This window comes from Labrus bergylta, chromosome 3 (assembly GCF_963930695.1).
Source record: "Labrus bergylta chromosome 3, fLabBer1.1, whole genome shotgun sequence".
In the NCBI taxonomy this organism is placed as follows: Eukaryota; Metazoa; Chordata; class Actinopteri; order Labriformes; family Labridae; genus Labrus; species Labrus bergylta.
Genome location: NC_089197.1, coordinates 18800275 through 18816745, shown reverse-complemented (window position 1 = coordinate 18816745; position 16471 = coordinate 18800275). Strand labels below are relative to the sequence as shown.

At 39.2% G+C, this 16471-nt stretch overlaps 1 protein-coding gene across 1 annotated transcript; it reads right to left on the bottom strand.

The window, feature by feature from the left end:
• Window positions 1–306: 306 nt before the first annotated feature.
• On the bottom strand, window positions 307–16464 carry cdh15 (cadherin 15, type 1, M-cadherin (myotubule)). The gene is made up of 14 exons (XM_020632549.3): window positions 16191–16464; window positions 8317–8484; window positions 6067–6222; window positions 5473–5617; window positions 4593–4774; window positions 4381–4509; window positions 4044–4226; window positions 3270–3514; window positions 3038–3174; window positions 2674–2904; window positions 2322–2555; window positions 1929–2080; window positions 1503–1694; window positions 307–962 (listed from the first exon to the last, which is right to left on the bottom strand). The coding sequence occupies exons 1-14, from the start codon at window positions 16239–16241 to the stop codon at window positions 762–764; spliced, it is 2406 nt and encodes an 801-aa protein (XP_020488205.2). The 5' UTR covers window positions 16242–16464; the 3' UTR covers window positions 307–761.
• Between the last annotated feature and the right edge of the window lie 7 nt (window positions 16465–16471).

Here is a 16471-nt window from a genome sequence, read left to right as displayed (position 1 = left end):
TGTTCTGCTCTTTGTGTAGTAATTACATAAATGTGTGTGTTTTATGTGTAGCAGTCAAAACATTAAACACTCGATAAAAGATTACAATTTATTTTGTAGACACCAGTGAAATCTAAATTCGATGAACATGTGAAAACAAAATAATTCATAGTCCTTACCTCCAAACTCTGTGATGACTGAGTGTTGTGTGGTGCTGTGTGTTTTGTATATTTTCATATATGTTACTGGTTGTCTGAGAAAGCCTCCAAAAATGTTAACAGATGCTGGAATGGAGGATTGATGATCTTAGAAGAAAAGCAGTCAAAATCAATATCAAAGCAAATTTATCTTATAAAATAACATATATAAAAAAAGAAATACATTAAAACAATTAAAATCTCAGGCTTGTTGTATGCGTCATTCCTGAGCAATTTGAAATCTGAGGGTAAACAACAACAGACATGGACATCATTTCAACAAACATTCGGTTTCCCATTAGCCTTTCCTTTTGGCTGATGATGCCAACACAATTTTACTGTCTCCGTTACTTTTCCTGAAAACTTTGCAACAAGCCATTCTGTGAGCTGTGTCCAAATAATCCTCTAGTAACCCGCGGCACACTGGATTCAACGCCCACGGTTTTGCATAGTTGTTTTTTTTCCCCCCCTTGTCAAATCTCATCCTGGACTAAAATATTTGTTGTCCAGAAAAGAAAACCCCTGACGTGTGTTCTGTGTCCCAAACTGCTGGTGAATCAGACAGCCCTTCTTTCTCTCTCCATCCTAACGGGGGTCATACATATTGGCCAGTTTTTGAAAGCGTGGTCCCCAGTTGTTGAGGTAGTCGTAGTCCTGGTCTCCATCAGAGCTACCTGACGCAATGGAGCTGAGGCTGCCTGCCAGTGAGCCCTCTCCCTCGTAATCATAGATCAGTGCAGTGTCGTATGGAGGCACATTCGGGTCGTTGTCTGCTGCCTCCAGGCCCTGAGGGAAGAAAATTACATTTTTTTTTTTTACTTGCCGAGCTTTGAAGAAATGTCCTTGGAATGTAGTTTTAATTGCCATAAAATAAATTACGCTTGATTGGGAAAAAAAAAACTTTACAACCTTATAATTCATACTCTGAAATTCTGAACAGCACATTCAATATGAACAACTATCATAAGACAGTGACACCTTATTGTTTCAAATTCTGAATTTACATCTGAGATAAATTACATGAAATCCAAAGAAAGTTCACATTTAATATCAGAAAATAAAGGGATTTTTTAAATTGTGCCTTCAAAACAGTACCTACACAAAGTATAATCATATTAGAATGTAAGACGGACTTATTCAATGCAAACTTTTCACCATTCGAACTGTGTTTTAAATAACAGATACAATCAAACTTTTAACAGCATCAGAAAACGTGAAAAATGCAAGATTTTGTCTCCAACGTTAGTCGGTCTATTAGAAGCTCTCTCTTTATTATGTTTTTGAAAGCGTTTTATGGAAGAAAGGGTCATGAAAGAAGCTCCTCACGTCATTAATGAAGTCCACGATGTCAGTGGGGTCTGCAGGAGGCCTCCTTGGGTACGTGGGTGAGGGCAGGTTGTGTGGGGCATCCTTCCTGAGGGGCTGCTTTCCTCGAGGGACACCGGACACTGGGTAGTAGCAACCCGGGGTTGAAGGGATATCATGGGGATTCCACAGCAGGTCAATGTTAAAGGCATTCTGCGAGGCGAGAGGGACAGGCTACAGATTTACTGTGCATGTACTTTATGAATCCAGAAAAATGAAGCCAAGGGTCTAAAAGTAAGAGTTTTTGGAGACATGATCACACTATTTCATACCATCTATTAAATACAACCTGCAAGATTTTAAATCATATTGTATCACTGCATTCTACAATCAATGCCTAGTTTGCATAACAAAGTCAAGAACTCTTTTAGACCTGTCTAACCTTACCTCGTCCTCCTCGCCCCCTCCTTGCTCGTCATAATTGAAAACATTATCACGGATGTCGTCTTCCGATTCCCCCACAAGCAGACCTTTTCCTTTCTTAATGTGATGACGTCTTCCACAGGTGGTCACAGCCACCGCCATAAGGAGGAGCACCACTGCAGTTAAACAGGAATAATACATAGCAGTTACTAATTCATTCCTGTTTTAAAGGTCATATAGTCAAACATTAAGTGGTTTAACATCATCATTGAGGGTATTGGTTATCATCTCTGTAAAATGATTTGTTGTGAAGTCTGTAAAATATCAGGAACTAGCATCAGGTATTCTTATTGTTCTTGTTGGTGAAGAAAAACCACGATTTCTAAGACTGAATGATGTGTTCAAGGTGAGACTTACACAGAACAAAACAGGCTATGATGATCATGAGAGCGATGAAGCTGATCCCCACACTGGAGCCCAAGATAGCCCCCACTTCAGACCTGCAATCCCCAAAGGAGTCACAGGGACACACAGTCACATTAACCTGAGCGTAGGCACTCAGAAACGGGCTGCCAGCGTCTGACACCAACACTGTGACCGCATACTCTCCTGCCTCCAGCTCCATGAGAGGATGGAGCACAGCATGGGTATCTGAAGAAGGAAAAACATTGAAGAAATGTATGATTCCGGGAGATTCACGGTAAACAAAAAAAATAACAATTCTGCAACATCTCTGGCTCTATTCTTAACCCTGATTGTTTGTCCTTGCCATTGACTTGGACGACGGTCCAGTTGATTGACCCATCCATGGGCATTTCAAATGTGAAGGGTGCAGCGTGTGGAGGAAGGTCTTCATCCACAGCAGTCAAAACCAGACCCGAACCAGTCCGGCTTGCATCCTTACATACAGAGCCACTCAGAGGGACGAGCTGAGGCGGGAAGTCATTGGTCTCCTTCAGTGTGATGAGCACTGTGGCCGTGGTTGACACTCCATCTGCATCTACAGGACAAAGTTCATACACAGCATTGACACACTAAGTTAGAATAGTAATTTGATGTTTGTTTGGTTTTTTTTGTTAGGTGTTTAATCAATACTTATTTGACCTAGTTGGCAAATTTAGCCCCAAACTGACCTGTAACCTTTACAACAGCAGTGTAGATACTTCTTTTAACATGTGGAGAGCGCATGTTAAATGTTCTCCTGGCACTGATGTCTCCTGTATCCCTGTTTATGTCCAGCCACCTCTCAGGATCTCTGCTAATCTCGTACCTGCCACACAGCACAAAGAGAAAGTTACAGACTCACAAACTGACCGACTTCTATATATTTTTAAGAACACAAAATGTATCCAAATGTGTCCATACCTCAGGTCTGAGTTATCTGGGTCAGTGGCGATGTTGCTTTTCAATAAAGTCCCAGGGACCACAGACTCGGGGACCACAATTCGTATGGGGTCCTCCATGAAATGTGGAGCTTCGTTCTCGTTAACAACCCTCACCACCACTGTAGCTGTGCTCACTGGGAGGTTGGGAGCCTTGCTGCTCAGAGGGTTGAGATTTTCCACCATCAGAATCAGTTTGTACTGACTCTGTGCTTCAAAATCTAATGGCTGCATGAAAAAACAGATAAGAAAGGAGTTATTGTGAAAAGAAGACTTTCCCCTCACAATGGTTTAATGTACCAATAATCGAAATGATCAATCTTTATTAATAATAAATGTGGTTAAACACACAGTTTAAATAAAAAAAAAAAACGTTTTTAGTATTTTAGAAGTAATTTACATATTCAACAAACCTGAATCTGATGTTGAAAAAAAACTAAAAAGCATCTTTTTCTCAGAAACTTGTAGTTTCAAAACTCCATCACTAGAGGGTGGTGTTGAGCTATGTCTGAGGGCTTCACTGCATTTTTGTTTTTTTAAACTGAAATTAATTTTCACAAAATCCATAACTCCCACATCCCTTAACCCCTAACCCTACACCTTGAATATAGTTTCATGTATAATATAGAATTTCAACAGGCAAATGACAAGGTGTGACCTATTAATGGTTGGCCCCAGAGTCTCTGATGTTGTTTTAACATCCTTTACAATCATCCCCTCCCTCACACAGTTTCAGAATCAGATCATCAGACTGTACCTTCACCACTCTCAAAACACCCTGGTTGGTGGCGGGATCTGTGCTGATGGCAAATTTTCCTTCGGGGTCGTTTGAAATGGAGTATTGGGCCTCCCAGTTTCCTGTTCCAGGATCATCTTTGTCCGTCACATTAACCCGGCCGATCTCATAGTCCTTCCTGTTCTCCTCAGCTGTACAAATGTACTATAGATCCACACATAAAAACACAGATCAAAAGATTCAATCAAGTGTTATGAAGTGATGCAATAACAATGAAAGTCTTAACGTTTAATGAATGTAAGTTGGGTGTTTTAGATATCAAGTGAAAGACTGCCTTATACATTGTTGTGAGACTCACATTGGCTGGGCTGAACTGGGGAACGTGGTTGTTGATGTCAGTGACATGTATGATTGCCACTCCTTCACTTGTAAGCCCCATTCCCCCCATATCAGCAATCTGCAGCTTTAATTGGAAACTCTTCACCACCTATGACAGAATATGTCACATTTTATGGAAATGAGCTATAACATGATGATCTGCAAGCATCTTCAACCTAACCTGCGTGTTACCTCTCGGTCCAGGCCTACATCCCTCGTGTAGATGGCTCCTGTCTCGTTGTTAATACCAAACATCGTCTTGGTAACAGCGTTGGCAGGAAAGCTCTCCTGGCCAATGATGGAGTAGCTGAGATAGGCGTTTTCTGTCATTGGGTCATCTGCATCAGTGGCCAACACTGTCATCACTGATGTGCCTGTCAAAGAAATGTAATTCTTCAATCAGCTGGATAGATCTGTCAGAATGAATCACAGAGGTGTGAATCTTGTGCTGAGGCTGCACAAGTTCACTGAAAAATATGACACTTGTAGCCACTGAGTAATGCAAGTCAGAAACTACAGAATTACTTTTAATCTGTAATCACCAATTCATTCTTGGCGCCTTGTAAGCAGCCTAAACAAGCATGTTTATTTCTCCAACTTAAGCTTGCTTATTTAGGCATGAAATCCAAATATGAATCCCTTTTTTTTTTTAGCTTTTGTCGGAGCTCTTTCCATTCCCTGAGGAAAATATCTGTCTTTTTAACTGCTAAATACTCCATTATGTACACTTTCTACTCGCCTTGCTCATCTGCCTTCTGTATAGTGCAGGTAAGTGGGTGTAGTTATATAAATACAATTCTGCTTGAAATCTGGAATCTGAATATGATGGTGTAAACAATGTAAGCGTGAGTTCAAATGTTTTAGGTTGTAAAACCACAACAATGAGCTGAAATACCCTTAAAAAAAGCTGATTAAGGCTGAGGGAAACTAATAATCATCCATGTATCCTGCACCAAATGTACATAGTAATGACATGCAGTGTTCATATAATATTGATTGCAGAAGCTTTAAACGGTTATGTGTTCATGAAACACCTGCACACACAATGCAGTAGCTGCATACATGGATGTACCTGGTACTGAGAACTCAGAGACAGAGCCAACAAACTGGCTCTGGGTGAAGGCTGGTCGGTTGTCGTTCTGATCCAGCACCATTATCTCTATGATGGTCGGGTTCTCTAGCCTCTCACCACTGGGGGACAGCGCAAAAGCTTTCAGCTACACACACACAAACACAGAAACAATATATTAATTCTGAGTGAACACTCCAATCGTGATAAATGTACAACAAATTACCACAAGTCCAACATATTCCTTTGGGTATTTGTGGGGTATGTACACAACACATGCTGAAAATGGCAGAAAGAAATGTGCAGGATGTTTGGTTTAAATTCATGCGTTACATCACCAGTCATCTGGAAGAAACACTCTGAAGTTTCTCCCAAGATGCCCATAAAGGCCCTTGGAAAAGTGACCTCTGGCTGTTTGTGCCGGTGTCTATGACACTGATAAATGATTTGAGACAAACACATGGACCTATGCTCTGAAACACATGTAGGGTCTCATTGTCCCTTTGGATTTGTGTTAGGTATTTCTGCTTGATTGTACTGTGAAGCACAATTTAAGTGCCTGGTCTTTAAAATACACTCCCATCAATTCTCTCTTACCGTGAAACTTCTGTATTTCTCTCTGTCCAGCGGTCGTTTGCTCCTGATTATTCCTGTTTTGTCATCAATCTCAAACAGATTCTTGGGCTCCTGGTCCACTCCAGGTCCTTCTAACTTGTAGATCACCTCTCCTGTAAAGATTTTGTCCGATTTGATCTAAACACAAAAAGTAGGAGATTACATTTATCATCTTCGCAACCTCATAGGGAGTTGGGGGTAAAGGATTGTAAAGCTTGTGTTGTAACACCAGATGTGAGTATGTTGACAGTCAGGGACCTTGACACAAGAGTGTTTAAGCTCAGAGAGGCCTTTGACTAACAGCAGGAAATGAGATTCTGACCTAAGAATAGCTATAGGAGTCTATATTTTATGCATTCTGCATTAACTTTTATTGACACATGGTCTGTGATGCTTATTCATCACCTTTTAAAACTGCTCAATATTTCTACTTGTAGCGGAAGATTTATATGCTAACTGGTTGTCTGTGGCAGCCTGAACAAAACATTTACATTTCAGGTGTCTTTTAAACATGTTATGTTTAAATTAAGTGTTGTAGGCCTAGAGCTAATTAAACACTGTCACCTATCAGCTTATTAATCATCTGCATGACAATGATTTAGTTTCCAGATGAAAACACTACAAATCCTTCATTTTTAGAAGTTCAATTTTCATTCAAGTGTGTAAAATGACAGATGCCACCAGCTCCCAAAGCAAAGTAAAATTTAGTAGCTTAGTTTGTTTAATAAGATCTTATTAATGTCTATCTATGGCTTCTAGACAAAATGAGCACTCGTCAAGACCAAAAGGAGATTTTGTCCATTTCCTCATTTGTCTTAAAGACGATCCTGAGACATAAACATGGTTCTGGATCACCGTGAGCCCTGTGTGAGAACTAAGTGAGATCTCTTGTATTTCTTGCAGTTGTCTTTGTTCAAGATCTAAGCTTGAGGAAAAATAAGACTACAAAAAGCTCTCAAATGTGTCTCTAAATGAAGGTTTAGTTTCACATTCTGAGTTCTTAAATTGGTCTTCCAGATGTCTCATTTTGAGATCTCTTCGAGGACAAAGATGACACACATCTCAATCCTAGATCTGAGCTTCAAGTAAAAAAAAGAAATGAGACAAATGCAAGATCTCTAATAAGTCGCAATATGATCTCAGCAATCGAAAACGCTTAGGCCTGTATCTTATATGTCTAATTATATAAATCTTATCAACACTTTGCCTTAATTAGATAAATAAGGAGTATTTATGGGATATACAACAATACAAATTTTATTTACATATAGGATGCTAAACTCTCAGAACTTTAAGTTATTTCACACACAATTTACATCAAGCAGCACCATGGTGGTGCGAATGCAGACAGAATTGAAGTCCCCATGGTGTGTAGTTCTCAGGGAACTCCCAAGTAGATAGTTCCTCTTAAAAAAGTCCCCAGAATTGTTTGGTCGAAACAAAATTAAGGAGCAAATAACCCTTTTCTACAGATGGACTGTCTGTGAATAGAAACTGACTTGGCTTGGAAGTGATGTTTAGGGCAGTAAGAGAGATCCTCATTCAACCAAAATTTAAATGGTGGATTCTTTTTTAAGCTCTCCAAAACCAAACACTGTTGTAAAAGTGCAGGATCCAATAAAACTGTGCCTTTAAGATCTCTAATTAAAGCCGCAAACATTAGCATGTGTAGCTAACAAGCTTACTATTCACAGTGGTGATTTTGTCTATCCCTGTTTGTATTCCTATGGTTTCAAATAGAAAATGTAATTTGAGTGGTATTTGTCTACAATAAATGTGAACTGTATATGTGTGAGAACAGAGCTTCCTGAGCTTCCTGTGAGAGACAATGTTAAAAAAGAGGACATTTAGCACTTAGAAGACTGTAACTTGGCAATAAATGTACATGATTATTAACACTCAGATTGCTGAAGCATATAACAGCTGTGTTGCTAACATACACTTGGCATGAGGCTCCGGATATATCAAGCTCTGTGTAATGCTCTCAAGGCGGATTGTGTCCCTTATCACTGACACTGAAAGCAAATTTCGGAATAGGATATTTTAATGACCAGTACGAACATGATTAATTATAGCAGCAAGCAAAATCTGCTTGTATTCAATGACTCCTGATTATTGTTTTTGGATAGACTTGAAGTTTTTTTTTAAACCTATAATTAAGTACCTTTCATGACAGAAATACAACTTCTGATTAAATTATTTTGTGAGATTCTTTTTATTTTACATTTTTACCTGGACAAGGTTTTCAGGAACCTGTTTGCTGTTCTCCAGCACTCTGATTGGAGGGATGATCCAGTCTCTCTTCACCCTGACCATTCCGTTTCCTTGATTTCTCCATGGGTAAAGGGCCTGAGGATGGAGCTCTCCCTGTGTGTGATAAGGTTCTGCAGAAATCCAAACCTGAATGAAAAAAAAACACAGCATGAAAATCACATAGAAAACTCACAAGTATATGCAGATTATAAAACATTAAAACTGATTGCATTGCAGTTGATAAAAAGACATTATGTATATCAGTGAAGTTGGACGTGAAATGTAGTTTTTGATTCAAGTATTACTCACTTCCTGGATGGATCAAATTATGTCATTATAGATTTGTGCAGCTGTTCAAAACCATGCAAAGAGTCTCCCACAGCGCTATTGCATTCCCAGTGGCTTTACTGAATAGCTGTGCGATAGCTTCAACTATGAGGTTGTCTGTAATATGGAATCCATGGGATTGTGTGTGGAGGGGGGGGGGGGGGGGCAGAGAGGAAGCCGTGCCATGGCCTCAGGTTTCACTCACTAATACGTGTCTTTGTAAGCTTGCTTTGATCTGGGTGCAAATTCATCCCAGGACCAGGAAACACAAACACGCATGCTCATTTCACAAGCCCTCATTCACCACATTGCTGTCTTAGATAAGTTCACACAAATTTACCCACTCACTAACACACACACACACACACACACACACACACATAACTCACATGTGAGACACACACTCACACAACAGCTGTTGAGTATGGATTTAGATCCTGTGCTTTCCCACCCGCATTCCCCCTCACACTCACAAATTCCCCTTTATGCTCAGCTCTGCACCTGACTAGGAGTTTGGGGTCACCTTACGGATCTGCTCTGCTGCAGGAATTTCATGGACACACTGATATTCATGCTTTCTCTCTCACACACACAAGCTGACATACATGAATGTGCATCAACAAGCACCCTCCCACGTACAAGCATGTACACAGTTCTGTTGCTTCCTTCTTTTCTGTGGGAATTCACTGGATTTAGCATTAGTTCACATGTGTTTTACAGCTCAAATACTAAATCTATAGAACCGGAAGTGAAAGGGGTCTCAAAGGTTTTTGTTTAACCTTTGAGAATTCCATTTTGTCCTGCTAAATATTGATGGAAAACCTGTTTCATTTCAAATTGTAATGAGAGTAGACAGAGGATCAGTAGGGATGGGAATTGTGGGCTAAATTAAGATATGTGAGAATACGATCGATACGATACAATTTATGATACTGTGTATCATATAATACAATACGATATACATACGTGGCCCATAAGGATAATATCAAAATACAATGATTCACTGATAATGAATATATTGCATGACAATCGTATAATGATTTATCATGATATCTTTATTGAAGAATATAAAATGCAGCTAAAAAGCAGGATTAATGTACAATTTATTCAATGCAATTTGTCAGTTTCACTTTTAATCATGTTACATCTCTTAACTTCGTTTCATTACTTTTCAACATTATCCTGCTTTCTTCTTCTTTTATCCTGCTGTAAACATCTTCTTTGTCTCTTAAACTTCCTTTCATGTTTCAAACATGGGTCATAAAAGCCCCTGTGAGAAGTCATAAAGTATTTACACAGTGAGTCAAATTGGCGGGGAAGTCTGTTTGACGCCAACAATTTGATAATTGTTTCACTCGAGTCAGATATATTGCCTCATCAATATTTCTTCCAAAAGATATTGGGTACATTTTTGAATATTTTGGGAAATACCTTTGATCCCTGTCATGTCTGTGGGTTGGTTATCTGATACTGTGATCCTTTGGCATGCTGTTCAACAATGCAGGGAAAAATGGCAACCATGGGTGGCATCTGCAGGCCGAGTCAGAGGGCAGGCTAATCTTAGCTAGTTCTATATTCTTGTCCCGAACCTATTTAACTTTTTGTAGCCATCGTCATCTACACATGAACAGAGATGTTTACGCTCACATTCCAGCAGTGCATGTCAACCACACTAATGAATCCTGATAGCTATCTGCTTCCATACTTCAGACTTGCAAATAGTTACATATAAATGTGATCTCAAGCCTCCATAGTACACATTCTGCCTTGTCACTTAACCTCAACATCAATAACACCTGCATCACAGTTGTGTTTCCAAATATAGCAACGTCCTTTCTGATATGCAGACACTATGGCTAACATGAGAATCTTTGTTTAAATGCACAGACAGTGAGGTGCAGACCAGTGTTAGCATCAATGCAGGTTTATAAATCTTCTCCAGAACACCTGGCTTATTGCATAATAAAATAAAATAAATGTAACTTAAAGAATCAATGTGTTAACTGAGGATTGATTTTCAAATCGGTAAGGGTATTTAATTATAACGTTTGAGAAGATTTACAGTAAGACACTTAATTTTTGGCACTGAACATGTTTCAAATCCATCAGGATACAAAATCTGAGGACCATGAATGTCGATATATTTTCATGGCAATCCAGGAAAAGATGTGCCCTTTACATAAACTTCCAACCTAACTGGTAGATAATTTAAATCAGTAGAATTTATCCTCTGGGGACTAAGAATGTTTAAACAAAATTTCACTCGATCCATCAAATAGATATTGAGTCAAGACCAAAGTGGGGGTACCAATAGACAGGCTGAGTGACCGGCAAACTGACAAATCAACACCGCCATCCATTAAACCACATCACTGGCTTGACAAAAAAAAAAGAGATTTAACCATGTTTTTTAAAGTTGGTTTAAATGTAATGTTTTTAATTTTTGATAAATTATATTTCCATTTTTTAAAACCAATACGATTATTGAAATGTTGTCTATTGAGTGTCAGTGACCATCTGCACATGAGACAAGGGGAAATTTAAGAGGAAACTGTGGCTCCACCAAGTATCTGCTTGGGTCTTAATGTTTTCACCAGACCGAGATTCAGTAACTCCAAAGTATCATGTTACCAATTAGACCAAAGAGTTCCTTTTCTGAGAGAAAGAGCGACGACACCACATACAGATTAACTGTTTTAGAGGCTTTTCCCAGAAACCTTTACAGCCTGGCCTTTCACCTCGAGCCCTCACAGAAGTATGGACAGCTTGTTTGGGGATGATATGCCCTCACAGTAAGAGCTGTTAAGCACTTCTGCCAAGGAGTGTTCACTGAGTCGGAGAAAGTTTGATTCTACCTCGATGATGCTGGCTTTCGAGAACAAATGAGTCCTATTGTATTATAGATAGTGATTGACAACATGGAAAATTTTCTCCAGAATAAATCATTTAATGTATTACGTTAAAAGGAAAGCCTGTTTTAATTTATAAGAAGTACATTTGGGTTACATTTGGCAATACAGGCTTACAGTGACAAGTATTCGATTCAGCTAAATTCTATTTTCCCCCTTACAACATTTAAGAGTATCTGTAAAAAAAAACACCTTAAAGAGTCTACTCTAAGTTTTAAGAGGAGTGTGTATCTCTGTTTATCTCTGTATTAAACTTCTTCTGACCAAAGTGTCTCCCCTCCAGGTATGTGTGAGCAGAAAAGTCCTTAAATAACTCAAGAAAACACTGTCCAGCCAGGCAACATGTCTGACAGTCTTTTTGGCCAAAGGGCTTTAGGTCACACAGGTGTCCCTCCGGTCACTGCTGTCACTGGTCCTCAAGCATAGACATACACCTAGTCAGTCACCCACCAGCAGTATTGGTCCCACACCCATTCTCTTTGCTAAGTCATGACTGTTTGGCATGGGTGGCCTATTTATGGTGCCACTACAAGTGTGAGTCTCTCTTGGAACAGATGTCTGAGGTTGGGGAATGCTGAGCAAGGTTGAAACATTGAGACTAAAAGTAGGGCTCAACAGGGGTATAAACATGGAGTTACTAAAAAAATATAGGCCCTACATAATGCAACGATTCTGAACTTAAGTTGTCCAACTTGCCATCACATTGTCTTAACGATCCATCGGATGCACATTTTAATAGCAAGCTATTTGAAAATATGCATTTATTTCTCCTCTCATAGATGAGGCAGAGATGCATTGGGTCTGGATAATTACATCTATATTTCTATTATTCCATTGTCAGAGTATTTGAAAACAAATGTCATCAGTTTTTACAGTACCTTAATAATATTAAAATCTGCTCTCAATATGTTTTTTCTTCTATATTTAGTTTTTTAGATTACCAGTATGTGTTCTAGATTTAGTTTTTTAGATTACCAATGTGTTCTAAATTTAGTTTTTTCTTATTTGCTAAATGTGTCCTAGATTTAATTTTCCTAAACCAATGATTCCTTAAAATTCACTGACTAGATTTGTTGAGTCGGCTGAACGGAATGCCTCAGGGATGTATTTCAAGACAACTTCTTTTCTCTATTTTTTGGTTAATGATCTTTTACTATTTTAATCTGTTTTGCACAACTTATACAACAATACTATCATATATACACAGAAAGCTCTTCATTTACTGCTGAATTAAACAAGACCATATTCAAGGGTGCTAGCAGACTTGGTGTGAGGAGTACAATTCCAAATTAAACTCTGATTTAATTTCTAATGATAGGAGAAAGAAAAACATATACTTCGATTGATTTTTAACTGACCTTTTAACCATCAAGTTAATTTCATTGAGAAGTTAAATTATATCGTGGATGTTTGTTTTTGTTTTGGACTTTAGATTCATCTTTACTACCACATAATGCTTGAAGACAAATTTTTGTAACCTAGTTTTAGTACAGATATCACTTACAACAAGCTAAAAAAACAAAAATAAAACAATAATATACATATGCATGAACATCTTATAAAAACAGCTTTTAATGCATGCAATGTGATGATACCTCTTGGGTATCTACATGAGTTAATTTACTTATCCATTCCTAAAACAACTGTCACCAACTAGTCGTCCATGTCTCAGTCAGACTCACTTTACTGTGTCGATTACATTTATGTTTTGGTTTTGTTGCCCTTTCCTCCTCATGAAACATTAGTCAGGGTAAAACAACACACAGGTATCCACACCCAGCAGGACCTGTGTTTCAGACTCTAAATCCTCTGACTGATTGTTTCCGATGAGTGAGACCTCAGCGCCAGCTGGCCACTGCTACAGAGTCTTGATCTGTACCCGATTTCATGGTCAAACAGCGGCCCACTCGTCTTTCCCCAATGGGGATTACAGAGCGAGACAAATGGCATCACGTATGCATCTGGGAACAGCTGTGGCTGGTCCCCCCTCTCACAACAACATACACCCAGAAGGCCCGAAAAGCAACATTCAAAACATCACCAGCATACTGACAATTAAAAGAACACAACTGGAAGCTATCAGGTGACACTCAGCAAAGCCCCTGATTTGGATTTAAAGCTATCTTTTTTATTCTGATAATCTACATCTTTAGAATTTGTGATAATGGTTGGTTCTTCTTATCATGCATGTATCCGAATAGAGTTCAGTCCTAACATGGTTAGGATTTGTTGGGCATGGTGGCCTGTAACCTTTGGGAATCATTATTTACAACTTTACAATGATAAAACAGACTACTGGAAAAGCACATTTTATCTGATCTATGATTGTTATAGAAATATGACATCAGTTCTTCTCTTTGGTTTTGATTTACTCATTTGTGACCTTGTAGCAACTGTTTAGCACTTACCCATCAGTCCTCTACCAACACAAACAAAAATAAACACTTGGACATTCTTTAAAAGGCCAACATTAGAGATGTAAAACCACTGATTAAAGGAATATGCCACTTAAAATACATTTTTCCATATTGACGCCACTGTATTTTTGCATGGTAGCTTTGAATACTACTACTCTTGGGTGGCCCGGTGGCCAGGTGGCCTTTGAAGTCCACTATGGCTCTGAGCATTTTGTGCTGGCAGTGCCTATTTTCAATACAAAATCAATGCAGTTCAGTGTTTTCACGCCCACAGTGTCGACAGTTTTTTGTTGCTGTGCTCACAGTGCTTTCAGTTGAAAATAATTAAACTTTTGGAACCCTGCCATGATCATCAAAGTCACTTCTCCCTCACCAATCAATCAAAGACAGAGAGTAATGGGACTTTTGATATCAACTTTGTCAACAACAATGGCAGAGGAGAAACTAAACCTTTACCTCATGCACCCATACTCTTTTTGAGGGTTCCAGGGCTAGAGCTGCTAATGCCAAACACAATAAATTTCCATCATTTCCTTAAATGGAAGAAAATATTAAGCAGAGCAGTTTAAAACAGACCTAATGGTCACTATCAAGTGAGGTCGAAGTGCAGGGTAAGAACTTTTGTAACACAGCAACATTAACTAGAGAAAGGCTTTGAAATTGAGGTGAGTGATGCCAGCTAAAAAACAAAACACTGCTCTTCCATGTGAAGGAGCCTGGTTGCAAATGTTCAGAGCCACCTTTCAATCATTTTCTGGAAGTATTCCACACCAAAGATTGATTTCTGGGGGAGCAGATTGTTCCATTTACAACTCACCAAATAAATGGGAAGAGCCACTTCTTTTTAGTTCAGTTATCATGCCTCTCATGTAAAGGTGCAATTTAACACTAACCCCACCACTAGAGCTTAAGTTGTGCTCTGATATCTGCATCCAGCCTGAAGAAGTGGATCTTCATTTTTAAGGTCAAGCTTTAGGGTTTATATAGGTCTTTTTAGAATGCTTTTTAGGTTTCCCCCAAAATATGTCTTGCACGTCATAAGAGGCTGTAACTGATTTTCCTGTTGTTGTTTCAGTGATCCATGACTTCCATGTCCTGAACAAACATCTTGTATTTTCTTTTCTTTCCTTTGATTTTTTTTTTTTTTTCAAAATAAATTTGGTAAAGTTATACAGTAATCACAAAAAAACAGCACAACATTCACAATGAAGACTGCTGTCACAACTATATAGCATCTTGCAACATCTACATTGAGTTATGGCGCATATCCAGGCAACACTGCCCTTCAGAATCACTGGAGGCCCACTCACTCATTACTGCATTACTGCATGGGCTGCATTACTACTCCAAACAGAGAGAAAGACTGATGGTGGTTGGAAGTGCTGTTGGTGATATTTCAGTTTACATTGTCATCCATTTTTAAACTCATGATGGTGTATGCCGACAGGGGCTCCTAATGATGCCCCGAGCCCTCTGTACACATCTGGAGACTCTGTCTCCTCAAAACACTTCATCATCCTCTCTCCAACCAGGATGAAGTGTTTAGATCGGACTCAGCCTCTGATTGCAGAGCACGTTCTGTGCCTCTATTGATGGAAATTAGTTGGTGTTTGGTTTGAGACATCACTCAGGTAATAATATAAACTGTGTATTTGAAGAGTGGGGCAACCAACAGGGAAATTTCTGACCGGGATCACACTCTGAAGGGGCAGGAAGTGAGACATATTTTTCTGAATTTTGGGTGTAGATTCAATGAGATCCATATAGCAGGGTAAGAGACAGAAGCAGAATGAGATACTGAAACTCAAGTGCAAGTGGAGTTTCTCTGCAGTAGAATATCTATTGCAAAAGTACAAGAAATTGTTATTAAAACTTTTCCAGCAATAAGAAGGAGCCGCAGCAGAAGCCCTTCTGATGCCTTACGTTTCTGGCACCTGTTCTCTGTTTTTTTTTCTGTCAAAGGTGAAAATAACAACTGTAGATAACATAGTCCACAGAACTTCAAATGCCATTAGACTATAAACCTAAGATAAACTTTAACGTTCTTACTTTTGAGCCTCTTTCATCCATTGAGCTTTACAGACTTTCCCCATGAGGTATACAACCCAAAACAAAGGTCTCCAAGGCTAAAAAAAAAAGTCAACGTATCTTGCTCATTTAGTTTGACAACAAGCGTTAAAAAAATGATAATTTGTCTTACCTGACAAAGCAGACTTCCCAGCACACACACCATCAACATCCGCGCTGCCATCCTGTCTACCTGCACTCAGTAACTGGGACCTCTGCTGCCTTGAGGATCAGAATCTCCTCCGTTTAGAACTGGGCTTCTGTGCAGGTCAACTGAGCAAGGCCAATTTCTCCAACCCTGAAATCTGTCCCCTTCTTTCTTTCCCTCTGTTCACTTGCTCTTGCAGTCAGTCTGTCTGTCTGCCTCCCTTCTTTCCTCTCCCAGCGTCTGTCTCTCACAGCTCCTCCCTGTTC

Excerpts from the sequence above, each read along its gene's own strand:
- cdh15 (XM_020632549.3), bottom strand. The coding sequence starts at position 16,241 with ATGGCAGCGCGGATGTTGATGGTGTGTGTGCTGGGAAGTCTGCTTTGT. Across the intron at positions 8,485-16,190 it reads TGGGAAGTCTGCTTTGTCAG|GTTTGGATTTCTGCAGAACC; the intron begins GTAAGACAAATT and ends TTTTTCATTCAG. Across the intron at positions 963-1,502 it reads TCGTGGACTTCATTAATGAC|GGCCTGGAGGCAGCAGACAA; the intron begins GTGAGGAGCTTC and ends TTCTTCCCTCAG.